The 14,383-nt window shown below is 42.7% G+C and overlaps 1 protein-coding gene across 11 annotated transcripts in view; it reads right to left on the reverse strand.

Moving 5' to 3' along the window:
• The window catches only part of BLTP1 (bridge-like lipid transfer protein family member 1), a 240,840-nt gene that overhangs the window by 47,441 nt on the left and 179,016 nt on the right, over nt 1–14,383 (reverse strand). For 8 of the 11 annotated variants that reach the window (XM_066573794.1, XM_066573788.1, XM_066573796.1 and 5 more), the window contains 8 exons: nt 13,071–13,282; nt 10,257–10,455; nt 8,755–8,814; nt 3,826–4,052; nt 2,265–2,462; nt 1,948–2,078; nt 1,144–1,267; nt 947–1,056 (listed from right to left, as the gene is read on the reverse strand). In XM_066573794.1, coding sequence (XP_066429891.1) covers nt 947–1,056; nt 1,144–1,267; nt 1,948–2,078; nt 2,265–2,462; nt 3,826–4,052; nt 8,755–8,814; nt 10,257–10,455; nt 13,071–13,282 — 1,261 coding nt within the window. The remainder of the gene's footprint in view (nt 1–946; nt 1,057–1,143; nt 1,268–1,947; nt 2,079–2,264; nt 2,463–3,825; nt 4,053–8,754; nt 8,815–10,256; nt 10,456–13,070; nt 13,283–14,383) is intronic. The other 3 variants (XM_066573798.1, XM_066573797.1, XM_066573795.1) reach the window with 1 other exon arrangement.

Raw genomic sequence — 14,383 nt, forward strand, 5'->3', positions numbered from 1 at the left:
CTACCTGACACAACCACAGGCCTCCGTTGAAGACAAATTTGTCACTTTGTCTGCACTGCACAGTTTATAAAAAACGTAAGTGATTGTATTATAATTAGAGATGAGCGAGCATGCTCGTTTAAGGCTGATGCTCGAGCGAGTATCGGTCTTTTCGAGTAACTAATTACTCGTCCAAGCACGAGGCGGAGAGGCGGCGCCCCCCCCCCCCCCCCCCATGGTGCTCAGGTGAGTAATCCATTACTCGACAAGACCGATGATCAATCGAGCATCAGCCTTAAACGAGCGTGCTTGCTCATCTCTAATTATAATGTTTTATACTCTTCAAAGGCTTGTGTGAAGAACCTCAGAAACGGCATATGAGTAAATGAATCCATACAACGACTGTTGGCTGCCACTCTTTTTCACTGAAGCTCATTCCCTCGACCTTTTCTTAGCACTGTCATTCTTCGGGCCCATTCACAGGGGCGTAATCTTTGTGTGCAGTCCGTATTTTATAAAGTAACCTAGTGTAATCAGCCGTGCATTTTTTTTTTTGGTAGACCAATGTTGCACGTAAAATTAAGAAAAAAAAACAAAAGCACAGCATGTTCTACATAAGTCTGTATTTACGGACCAAAATAGCCCATGAAAGTTTATCAGAGCATAAAAAAGTGCACCAAATATGGATGTTACATGCATGTGCGCTGCAATGTTTTAAGCATGTTGCTAGGAGACATGTGAATGCACTATTAGTAGAAATTCATAGCATACACGCAGTATTGTATATTTACAATATAAAAGTATTTTTGTCTCTTCTGCTCAGGAGAGGGGGGTATCAATTGGGTGTTTTTCTGTTTCATACCTGTAGAAGTGTATGATTTAATATTTTGATAGATTAAAAAAAAAAAACTCAGCATAATTACCAGGCTTCAGAGAAAATTCCAGACTGCAATATGTAACAAATTACCTTGCTCTGTCTGTTCGTTTTAAAGGTGGTCTTCCAGATGCAGCGATGCTCTTGGAACGATTATAGCTAGGTTTATATCCAAGACCCCACTTATCCTTCAATGATGCAGCCTTTTAGTGTGAAAAAAGGCAATATTTACTGAGTTTCCAACAAACTAATTTAGTACTAAACATATTTGATCGGTTGTAATACTTTACCCTCATACTGGATCTACGCAGCTTTTTTCGAACATCTCTACGAATATCATTAACTGCCACAGACTCAAGGTGTTGATATCGCTGAATTTCCTGGTTTATGGTTCCTTCGCTGGCTCCAAGTTTCCTATGTGGAAAAGATGTCAAACGCTTTATTAGCAAGATTCGAATTATGATACATTGCAAATTATTAACAGTTTGCAGTCTTTATTCACTATAGGCTAAAAATGAAAAACATACTGAACCATTTTAAGACCTAAATCTAGCTTAACCCTTTGCAATCCAATTTTGGATTCAGGGTTTCCTAGAGGGGTTTTCTCTTTCTGCCATCTGCTGGCTAGAGCCAGTACTGCTGTATGGGACATGCTGGAGAGACCCCCGACAACAGAGCGGTCAGTAATCTACAGGAAGAATACCCTGCCGGACGTCTTCCGACATCAGAGCTGTACAGTCTTCAATCAGAATGTCTTTAGACGTCAGACAGTGGATTGTAAAGGGTTAATATATCATCTTACGTGGAAGTTAAAACATTAAATGCTACTTTCACAAGCAGAGGAAGTGGTGCAGATTTTCAGCATCGGAAAATCCACACCAAAAACCCCATCAAAATCCACATCTCTATGGTGGATTTTGACACAAATTTTGATGCGGATCAAAAACACAAAATAGGTTGTGAATTTCCGTGCGGATTCGCTCCAAAATACGCTACGTGTGTATGTACCCTATAAGAAAATACAACAGAGGAAAACAAATCTGTTGGTCTTGTATGCAAGGATTTAGTACAGTTCTCTCTCACTTCCTACTCACTTGAGATCATCAATAACTTTGGCTTGCTCGTTCAGCTCTCGTATATCGACTAGACGCTTCACAAACTTCCGTCCTCGCGGATCTGCCGTCTGACTTCCAGGCTGCCCTGGTCGTCTGTAGTCAGCCGTGTCCTAGAATAATATATCTTGTTATGTTTAGATTTAATCATACGGTACCATTTACTTAATTAGAACCAATAACCCTGTGAGTTAGGCATGCAGTAATCATGGATTTAGAGTAAATTTAATTCCTTGTGACCATTCACCAGTGATCCGAGTGTTGTTGATTTGATTAAGGTTGGATCATATTTTACATACATTTGCCCATGAGTGAGATCTGCTTGCATTCGTATGTGAACTGACAGAACCGGAATCAGATATTTCTGAACCAGACAGATAATCTGCAGGGACTGAGTAACGTTGACGTTTGGGGTTCAGGCCAAGTAGGTGATTAACAAGTCGCTGACCAAAGGTAAGTTTGAGGCTTTCTCCATTTACACAAACTGCTTCTGTGTTCTAGATAGTAAACAGTATGGTTAGTTCTACTGGAGACTAGCTTGCACAGGTTACAATTAGCTATTCTCAAGTGTAATTATCATAAAACAGAGCTATGGGAAAACAGATAAAAATGTTAATGGAAACTGGTGGCTTTATCAAGTGTTCCATAATATGTAACTATTACACAAATTATTAGCGTCCTTAGCAGAAGACATTCAGGTTATAGTCTGGAGGACAGAGGAGGAAAGTTGTAGCTGCTGGGCCCCAAGGCAAAACCTTTAGCAGGATCCCCTTACTATGCTTTATTCATGGTAATGGTCTCTTCATATGGGGGAAGATAGACCTTATGGGCTCACTAAGGCTCCAAGACCAAGCGCACCCCTCTACAACCTCTATAATGATACCCCTGCTAGAGACTTGGGCCTCCTACAGGCCGTCTCAGCAGAACACACTTTATAGAAGTGATGACACGACTCCAAGTTGGAAATACTGTATGAAAGCTTACTTTTCTGCTGCAAAAAATCCACTGTAAATACTGTGCGATTACACAGGGATACCTTCCAAATATCAGCAGTGGGGGCGCCCCAATAGCAGCCTTCACAGCGTCAGGAGAGTGGCTTGGTTCTAATTAACATTTCAGCATGCTCTAGAAATTGCATATTTCTATGGCACATTAAAAGAGGATTTCTCATGCCCTCATGTCAGCAGGGCCGGCTGTATAGCTGGCAGCCATGATGCCCTGCAAACTGTTATGTCTTTCTTTTGTTTATACTCGCTTTTGTTTCCCTGAAAAGGCTCTTCCTAAATTTGGCTTCTACCGCTGTTAATGTGTCAAGTAGGCGGCCCCTACAATTCACCATAAATGAGTGGTGGAGACTACACACTTGGCACATTCACAGTGCTGGGAGCCACATCTAAAAGCCCATACAGGGGTGACTAGAGACAAAATAAAGAAATCATTGGAGTCAGCAGGGCCACTGTAGCCAGTCCGATGACATGTGGACAGGAGAGGAAAGGAGAGGACTACTCCAAGACACTCAACCAAGGATAGGCATAGCAAGGCTTTTTAACAACGCTATTTATATGAAATACATGATTTGTCAGGGCCAACCCCTTTATCCTAAAAGAAAAACAAAGGTATTCCCAATGAAGCAACAGAGGCATTTGCAATTTGTTCCCTTATACATACACTGCAGAGTTGCATTAAACATACAGTTTTAATAACCCTAACACAAAGAAATGTGAAGATCAGAAATATTTGGCTTGCCTGACTGTAGAAAAAGAACACATTTCATCAGGCACAGGCTAAATGTTATACAGCAAATGCCATATGGAAAAGCACATTATAAAGTCCACAATAACAAATGCAGCTTGGACTTACTGCATGCACTGTAGGAGACATGCTGTCAACTTCGTCTTCATCCGACAGGTCAGCTATATTCACAGAGTTCAGGTCTGCAATGTCATCTAGATCTTCCTCCCCGGTCAATGTGGTTAGAGTATTGCCAAGAGCATTAAGCCTTTTACCAATATTTGGGTCCATGTGCACATCTATGCCACACATCTTCCATAATACATTTAAGGTCCATGTCCCGGCACTGCTGCTCTCTATAGGACAGAAGAAATGTATGTACATGGGAGGCAAGACGAAAGCCACTTTATAAAACTACTCAGGGATTCGGAAATCTACATGAGAAATAACGAGCGTTTCTGACAAATAAAATAATTGTTAAATTGTGTAATTCTAGTCAGGCAAAGATATGTATTCTCATACTCAACATATGTACCTATAATATGGATACGTTCATTAGTTAACAAAATAGAAAAAAAATGGCTAAAAGGGCCGATCATCAGTCTGGACAGAAACATCACATCATGTGCAGCTAGCCTAAAGAAAGGAGTCAGTGACTCCAAGCCAGAAATACATTTGTACTATAACTATATGTCGACTGAACAATCGCGCAGTTGGCAGCTACATCATTATCCCCAAATCCCTCATAAATATACCCCTTGAACTTGCATGGCGCAAGAAAATAAGAGCTGCATGTAAAATAATACATTAATATCCAAAAACAGGCGATAAAATGGTGGAGGTCTGAAGAAGTAAAATCAGGTGGAAAAAAGGCTTAATGTGTATAGCCTGGAGAAAAGATGGGAAAATAGAACTTATTTATCCATTTACATGGGTGGTTCTACTCCCTGACGGACAGCCGCGTACGACTGTGCATACAGATATAGTGCGGGTCTCCTAGACTCAGACTCCTCCCACAAGACTATATACAACCTGCTCAGCATTTCCTGCTATATAACATACTGCCTGCAGGTTGGACTGAATTTTCAAAGTAACACATTCCCTTTAACCCCTTAGTGATGAAGCCTGTTTTTGCCTTAACCCCTTAAGGACACGGCCTATTTTGGGCTTAAGGACGCAACGCTTTTTGGCAGATTTTCATCTCCTTTTTCCAAAAGCCAAAACTTTTTTTATTTTTCCGTCGGCGCGGCCGTATAAGGGCTTGTTTTTTGCGAGGCGAACTGAAGTTTTTATTGGTGCCATTTTTGGGTACATAGACTATTGTAAAACTTAATTTTTTTATGATTGCAAGGAGAGAAAATGCATAAATTCTGCCATAGATTTTTTTTTAGAGCGTTAGTCAGCATAAAGGACACTACATTTTTTTTGCGGGTTGGTATGATTACGATACCAAAATTCTTATATTTTTTTTAGGTTTTTCCACTTTTCTGCGAGAAAAAAAACTTTTTTAGGAAATAGTTTGTTTCCAAATCGCTGCATTCAAAGTCCTATAACGTTTTTATTTTTTCACCGACGGAGCTCTGCGAGACGAGCTGTAGTTTTTATGGGTACCATTTTGGGGTACATACGGCTTTTTTGATCACTTTTATTGTGTTTTTTCTGAGGCAAAATGAAAAAGTTAAGCATTTTTTTAACGCTTTTTGCCGTGCAGGATAAAAAGTGTGTTCAACTTATTGTACGCGTCTTTAAGGATACAACCATACCAAATATGTGGGATTTTAATTTAAAAAAAAGTATTAAAATTATGCCATTATGAGAAAAAAAAGCACAAAAAAGTTTAAACAAAAAACTATGAACAAAAAGAAAAACAGCACATTTTATGTCCCTGTAGGGGGCTTGCACCATAGCACCTATTATCGCTATGATAAGGCATTGCAGGACTTCTGTCCTGCAATGCCTTATTGCTTGTATTAGCGATCATAGGCACTAGCAATGCAGGACACCGGTATTTGGCGTCCTGTTGCCATGGTAACCGGTCGGGCTCTCCGTGATTATATCGTGAGAATTCGGTGACATCACAGAGGGAGTGCCCTCCCTATATGAACCCTTTACATGCCGTGGCAGGGAAGGGGTTAACAGTGGGGGTCACTGCTCCGATGCACCCCGGCTGTTGCAGGGGGAGCCCAGCTATTGGTGACAGCCAGCTCCTGCTTCCGGATAGCGTGGGATCTCTTGCTATCCTCAGGGCGTAACTATACGCTCTGTTACACTAAGTACCTCCCTGCCAGGATGTACAGTTACACCCCATAGTGGGAACTGGTCAATGACCAACTAATTTTTCATTTTTTCTTCATTGTCGCATTCCAGGAGCCATAACTTTTTGATATTTCTGTCGACATAGCCACATGAGAGATTGTCTTTTGCTAGACAAGTTGTATTTTTAGTGACTTTTTTAGGGTGATGGGGGGGGGGGGGGGGGGGAAATAAGAAATTCTGCTATTTTGGCCGTGTTTTTTCAATTTTTTTTTCATGCTGTGCACTTTGCGAGTTAAATAATGTACTAAACTTTTTCTCTGGGTCCATGCACAGACAGCTGTTTGAGGGTATTGGGCCTTCATCTGTGTACAGTAGGAGTCTGGCTTTGCTAGTGAGATGCCTGGGACGAGGGTCAGAAACACTATCTTTTCTCCTTAAGGAGAGCACCTAGACTGTGAGTGAGGAGACTCAAAAGGCCATTCATGCTCCTCTGGGTAATATGCAAATAAGGGAGATTAAATAATACCTCTACAGTGCCACTCCTACTGTACACTGATGAAGCGCAAATACCCTGAAACAGCTGTCTATGCATGGAGTTTGGCTTTGCTTTGAATTCCCAGTCATTGTTACAAGGCTTGTATAAAGAGTCTAACTTTGGCTTGAAGGAATGCTGCTTTCCTAGAGGTGGCACTGTGGAGGTATTATTCCATCTCCCTTATTTGCATATTACCCAGAGGAGCATGAGTGGCCTTCTGAGCCTCCTCACTCACTGTATAGGTGCTCTCCCCTAGGAGAAAAGTTTTATACAAATCACATGATAAATATTGCCCGTTGTACATGTGACTTTTGATTTAAACCCTTGAGTGGCGGGTTTCCTACCACCCTGTCGTGCCCACCAGGGCAGGTTTTTTAAAATGGTCTAATCATTGAATTTCAGCTAATTTTGCAGTTGCGTCTCAAGAGCCATAACTTTTTCATTTTTCCATTGACATGGCCATGTGAGGGCTTGTTTTTTGCGGGACAAGTTGTGATTTTTTAAACAGGGGGGAGGAAAAAAAGAAATGGGGAAAAAAGAAAAAAAGGGGCCATGTCATTAAGGGGTTAAATAATGCATTAACTTCCTTCTCTGGGTCAGTACAATGCATGGATACCACATGTGTGATTGTATTTTTGATTTTTTTACAAAGTAAAGGGAGACAAGTGTTTTTATTATTTTTTTATAATTTTTAACTTTTTTTTTTATAATTTTTTTTTTTGTCCCTTTAGGGGACTTCCACAGGGACCCATCAGGACCCCCTGATCACATTCCGGGGTCCGATGGTGACAGCCCTTTACATGCTGCAGTCACAGACTGCAGCATGTAAAGGGTTAACACAGCAGAGATCGGAGGTTTTCTCTGATCTCTGCTGTAAGAGCAGGTACCTAGCTGTCCTCTCACAGCCAAGCACCAAGCTCTCCCTGCCACAGAGACCATCGGCTTGCTTCTGACAAGCCGATGGTCTCTATGGCAACCTGTAAACAAAGCAGGGAGATTGCCGGCAGATCGGCAATATCTTCTGCTGGTTTTTTAAAGCCCTTGCTTTGTTCTCTCTGGGTTTGTGCAGGCAGAGCACACTGTCACAGCTTGTGGCATTGTGCTCTGCAGCTCCCATAGTGATACATAGCCCGGAAATCTTCCGGGCTTTATCGCTATGGGCAGTGGAGCTCGTCCCGGAAAATTTCCGGGCGTGCCACTCAAGGGGTTAAAGGGGTTGTCCCGCGAAATCAAGTGGGGTTATACACTTCTGTATGGCCATATTAATGCACTTTGTAATGTACATCGTGCATTAATTATGAGCCATACAGAAGTTATTCACTTACCTGTTCCGTTGCTAGCGTCCTCGTCTCCATGGTGCCGTCTAATTTCAGCGTCTAATCGCCCGATTAGACGCGCTTGCGCAGTCCGGTCTTCTCCCTGGTGAATGGGGCCGCTCGTGCCGGAGAGCTGGTCCTTGTAGCTCCGCCCCGTCACGTGTGCCGATTCCAGCCAATCAGGAGGCTGGAATCGGCAATGGACCGCACAGAGCCCATGGTGCACCATGGGAGAAGACCCGCGGTGCATCGTGGGTGAAGATCACGGCGGCCATCTTGCTAAGGTAAGGAAGAAGTCGCCGCAGCGCGGGGATTCGGGTAAGTACTAAACGTTTTTTTTTTTTTAAACACATGCATTGGGTTTGTCTCGCGCCGAACGGGGGGGCCTATTGAATAAAAAAAACCCGTTTCGGCGCGGGACAACCCCTTTAATCTTTGTACAATATTGGATGGTATTCATGGCTATCACCCCCTAATGTGAACCCAGTGTTAAACTGTGTATAGAAATAAGATAAGTCAGCTAGACAATCTTTATAACAATAAGTGAAGTCACACCCGCAAGTTCGCAAAAAAGCTGCAAGAAAACACTACAAAACCGACACCTTTGAAAACGCCTTAAAATCAGTCCTGATAACCCAGTGTGTGCTTGGCTCAAGAGAACAAGCTTGTAGGGGAGATAAGTAGCTGTCAGACATTTCATCTGACAGCAGTATTTATCAAAAGATCTAACAGGCCGCAAAGACATTCCATTACTAGTTGGGTCCAGCCTGTCTTTGTCCTGTTAATGATTGTGAGCAATTCATGGGATATATGAACCTCAAGAATAGATTTTGTGGATTATTTTTCTCTTGCAAGTGTTTGCAAATCAATTTATGCCTACAAGTACGAGGTGGAAACTAGGCAATTTAAAAAATAGTTTCCAGTCTGAGACGCTGGATTGTATCCACTTACCTGCCGAAGCCTGGCCTGTGGTCCTAGAGCACACTTCATATGTTCCATCGGGAACCACACCTGATAGATGACAAATTCACACCGAGTCAGTGTTATTCATTCTGATTAACATTTAGACATCGTAAACTTAAACCAATCAATGATCTTTTGTCTATCTTTACACCACTTGTTGGTGGGCTTACCATGTATCAACATTTACGTGCATGGTTTCACAATGTAGGTCACATCCCTTCCACATACCCTGGCCCAACATGGCAAAAAAAGTGTTCCTGAATACACAATTGTAGTGCAAAAAAATGTACACTTGCTTTTTGACACAAAATGTAGTTGCGTATGGTTTGCGGGTTGCTCACCTCCATTGACATCAATGCAGGCCAACCGAGTGTATTCCGCGGTAAAATAGAGCATATCGCAATTTTTCTTCCACTCGCGGAATATGCAATTCGTGGCCGCGAGTGTGAAGGAAGACTCAAAAATGCTTGCATTCTACTGTGGAATGTCTGCTGAACGCGGAATCTACAATTCAAATCCAGTCGCGAGACCATTCTAAGGCTGCCTGCACAGTGGAATCTGGCTCTGGCAGGTGTGGTGTCCACACATACCTGTCATCTGTCCTTTTCATCTGTACTGTGGATGGTCCGCACAGCCCGCTATCAGACATGCCCAGTACAGATTTTTAGTTTTTTTAAAATGTTAACGTTTTCTGCGCCATCGCTAGGCAATGACGTGGAATGTTAATTGCGGGCGGGCCGCGAGTTGGACGGCTTCCATTGGCTTCAATGGAAGCCATCCGTGTGGACACCGCACAAAAATGGAGCATGCTGCGATTTTCCCTCCGCAAGCTGAAATCGCAATCAGTTTCTGCTCTTGGGCAGAAAGAATCACTTTACCATAGCATGCTATGAACGGTATTTGCTGGGGAACCCGGCAGATGCCCACCCCGGATTACGCCATGCAATTCTGCCCGTATGCAGGCGGCATAACACTTAGTAAATCTCCCTCACTGTGTTTTAATACAAAGTTATGAAAAAATAAACAAAAATTGAAAAATAATAATTTCCTGAATGTCTAAAACTTTCATTAATAAGTGGCATAATGTTTAAGAATTTAGATGGACAGTTACAAAGGTCTTTACACCAAAATTCTGGCATAGAAAAGTTGCAAATTTTAGTGCAAGTCGTACTTGCACAACAAATTTGGAAACTTTTAGCTTTCTGCCCAGTCATTGAAAAAAAAGGTTGACAGGGTTTGGCAGAGGGGTCGTGGCTGACCTGAACCAACACATTTATGTATAATTAACGCTGGAAATTGGCATAAATTATACCAGAAATCTACGCCAGCTCCTACTGGTCATAGATGTCAGGGATTTAAAAAAATAAAATTCATGTCACAAAAAGGTTTTACCCATTACCCAGCATGAATTGCTAAAAACTATGCATTTATTAGGTCCCAGAGCACAGTGTTAAGGAGTTAAATAAACAGAAAGCCAACATCATACATACATGCGTTCATAACCAGATCCGCTCGATCTTCTGGTTTCCAGTCATCCCATGAGGTTTCAAAACCATCAGCAAAGCGAATGCAGAAGTTTTTGAAGTGCCCTTTGCTCACCAAAGACTCAGAGGAACAGGCGGTTATTAAAGTACTCTCAATCGTAAGCACCAAAGCAGAACCGGTATCAAAGTCAGCAGTGTGATTGGTCTGTGGAAACAAAATTCACATGGCCAACTGAACACAATGTATTATTGATAAACACATTCATATATCTCCTGTAGCACCAACATATCCAGCAACTCTGTACAAAGAGTCTTCACTCATATTACATCCCCGTCCATGATTCACAGACACACAGAACGGCCAATTTCATAGCAAGCCAAATAACCTATGTTTTTACAAATTGTGGGAGGAAGCCTACATATAAATGCGATGCAAATATTACTAATACTAATACTAGGTAACCGTGCTAAATGACGGAGCCACTGTGCTACCTGTGGGCCCATACAGTCGCATCCAGTAGTATTTGGACAGTGGCACAGTTATCATTTAGTACATCACCACAATGAGTCTGAAACAAAGCCTTCACTATGTAATTGAAATGGACATTTTCAGCTGAGTGGGCGCATGCTGCAAGCGTCGCAACAATACAGAGGTCGGAGTGGAAGCCCCTGCGTCGACCTCCGTGTAGTAGCCGGTGTTTGTAACGGCAGTCACGGCATCCATTGATTTCAATGAGAGCCTTGCCTGCAGTTTCAAGCGCCGGCCACTACACGGAGGTCGGCGTGAAGGCTTCCGCTCCGACCTCTGTGTTATTGCGGCGCTGACAGCATGCGCGAGCTCAGCTGATCGGTCAGGGTCCCGAGCGACAGACTTCAGCCAATCAACTATTGATGACTAGAGATGAGCGAGCACGCTCGGATAAGGCAGCTACTCGAGCAAGCAGCGCTCTTCTCGAGTAACTGCATTCTCGTCCGAGCAGGCTCAGGGGTGAGCGGAGGGCGGCAGGGGGAAAAGAGAGATCTCTCTCACTCTCCCTCCTGCTACCCACCGCCGCGCCCCCCGAGCCTGCTTGGACGAGAATGCAGTTACTCGAGAAGAGCGGTGCTTGCTCGAGTAGCTGCCTTATCCGAGCGTGCTCGCTCATCTCTATTGACCTATCCTGATGATGGGTCATCAATAGTATTCTCCCTGGGAAGCCTCTTTAATAATCCTGACCAGATGTCAGAGCAAATAACCTCAAATGACCCATATTTCTCCATCTTTAGTTCATCGGAGACAGTATTAGAGGACAATATGGCTGGTATAAAAATGATTGTATGAGAGAGCATGGACGAGACTCTGAAAACAGAGTCAGAGTTTCGTGTGCCGCCAGAACTTCAGAGTACGGATGCCGTTGGAGTGTGCGAGTGTAAAAAAAACAAAACACATCACTGGCTCCCTGTCACGTCCCCAAATAGTACCATAACATAGTTTATGGTGCTGTGGGGAAGTGACAGGTTACCTTTAAAGCTAGATCACTCAGGCCATTTCGAATGTGTCATTTAGTTTAATGATTTTATATAATTTTGTTGTTCATGTAAAGGCCCATTTGCACGGAGCGATAATCGCTCAAAAATCGCTAAAAAGCAATCGTTTGAGCAATCACCGTTGCGTCTAAACACGCGGCCATCGTGCACTGCTAGCTGATAGATAAATTAAGGCCAATCTAAAAATCGTTGTGCGGTCTTATCAGGAGTTCTCCGCGAGTAGTGCTGATAGCATTGTTTCCCGGCGGAGAACAAAGGAACTGAAAGCAGATAAGAGCCCTCAGGCTACTAACTGCTTTCCGCTAAAGGCTTCTTCTGCACACTAAATTGCTATTAAGTAGCTGAGTAGCTACTTAAAAGTTTAAGCAAAATGACCGCTCAAAGCTGTCACTCACACTGTCCTTTGAGCGATCATCGCTTCGTGTAAATGAGCCTTAACTTTATGGGTAGCTTATGTTAAATTGTTTTAGTTGTAGAAAGTAAGTAGTGTAAACATGGTTATCTCAAGTCTTTACTGAAGGGGATAAAGAGGAAATAAAGAAAACCTAAAGCCCCATTTACACGCAAAGCTTATCGCTCAAAATCCGTTCAAAAGATAGCTTGAATGACAGTTTGAGTGATCATTTTGCATAAGCTTTTATTGGACACTAATGCCCATTAGCAGCTTATTACCTTCATTTGCATGTAAATAAGCCTAGCTTTGCTGTATGCAGAGAATAGCAGGTGGTCTGTTCTTTGCATACAGCCCCTTTGTTCTGCCGCAGGACTGCAGCTGAATACGTCATCAGCGCTCCAGTGGAGAATCGCAGCGTGCGTTCCCTGCCATGAGCTCTCCGGCCGAACAATGGATTTTAAACTCAACCAAAAATCATCGTTCGGACGAAAAGCAAACAATAGTAGCGTTTACACGCAACGATTATAGCTCAAAAGACATTGCATGAGCGAATATTGTTGCGTGTAAATGGGGCTTAACACCAAAAACAGGTACCGACAGGCTGCACCTGACCATGAAACTGCTTTTTAGTCAAACGTCCAATAATTTTGACCTTCTGAATATGGATAAAATACTTAAGGAATGGCTGTAATTCCTAAATGGTTAATACAAGATTTTTGTTAAACTCCACGAATTAAAGGTTAAATTCTAATCTTCAATCACATTTTGATGACTTTATTCCAAATCTACTGTGGTGATGTGCAGAAGCAAAATTATGGAAACGATCACTGTTCAATTACTTCTGCGCCTGACTTTATATGCACAAACCCAACATTTGCACACTTTGTTTATTGTCATACCGGTGGAGCACTGGTGATAGGTAAACATATCCCCAGGTCATTCACTGTTAGCTGAAGAAAGAGAGTTCCCAGGGCCTGTGCAGATGTCTGTTGAATCCCCGGCAGCATGTCCACCACTTCCTTAGTTGCCATGTGAATATCTTTGTTTAAGGCCAGTCGCTGCTCATTCCAGTTATCATATGCTGCCTTGTAATTCAGCCAAAAGAGCACAGCTAAAAACAAGAAACCATTTTATCCTTAGAGTTTTGAAAATGAATAAAAATGGAAAACCTAAAACCGGAAAAATGTTCAATTTAAGGAGTTGTTCAAGTTAAGAAAACCATTTAACTACGTGGTATGATATAAAGTAACAAAAAGAAAGTATACACCCATATGATCTCCTGCGTCTCCAGAGCCATTGCTCTGGTCCTTCCCATGGGCTTGGTTTACATGCCTCCAGTGGTCAATTCCCATATACAAAAACGTGACTGCTAAAGCCAACCACTGGCCTCACATGTGTATGTCACACCAAACCGGCATTATATTGGATGGCGTCCCTATGCACAAAAATGTTTGGCACACCCTTCCCCTACCCATCGTAAGAAACGCTAGGTAAAACCTACCGAGGTGAGCTGCAGCTTTACCAGCCGAGTGCAACGCCACAAAAGGGCTGTCAAACTTTAGCATGGGGGGAAGCACAAAATACTAGCACACCGTTAGGGTATGTTTACAAATGGTGGATTTCCTGTGGCATATTTTTGTGCAGATCCACAATTAAAGGGGTGAAATCTGCGGCGGATCCACACCAAAATACGTGTCAAAATCCGCACACAAATGTGTGGATTTGCTGCAGATTTTCCTGCTGTGGATAATCCACAGCAAATTCATGTGTGAATGCAGATTAGATCACAGATTTTGGTGCAGATCTGCAGAAGATTTCACCTCTTCAGTTTGATATTAATTGGTGGCGTGATGCACCCTGTGCAGTCACACGGCTCGCACACCCCAAAGGCCGCCCTGAAGGCACAAGACTACTAAGGCCAGTGAATGGCTGCAGAGAGCATGTCACTGATGCAGCCACATAAACATGCCCTGCTCGGCAGGACTGGAGAGACAGCGCTGGGGTGGTGGGGAATCGAATCCATGAGTTTAGCTTCTTTTCTTACTTTATAGTGTACTATTAAGTTCAAAGTTTTTTTCATAACTCAGACATTATTATTGATGTTAATGGGTACTACGTGGAATAAATCCTTTTACAGTTTTACACACTTAAAACAAAGCATCTCTGTGCAATATATGGGGGTCCGGTACATTACACAGGGAGGCTCCTTCTA

This window comes from Eleutherodactylus coqui, chromosome 7, assembly GCF_035609145.1.
Source record: "Eleutherodactylus coqui strain aEleCoq1 chromosome 7, aEleCoq1.hap1, whole genome shotgun sequence".
NCBI classification, from domain to species: domain Eukaryota; kingdom Metazoa; phylum Chordata; class Amphibia; order Anura; family Eleutherodactylidae; genus Eleutherodactylus; species Eleutherodactylus coqui.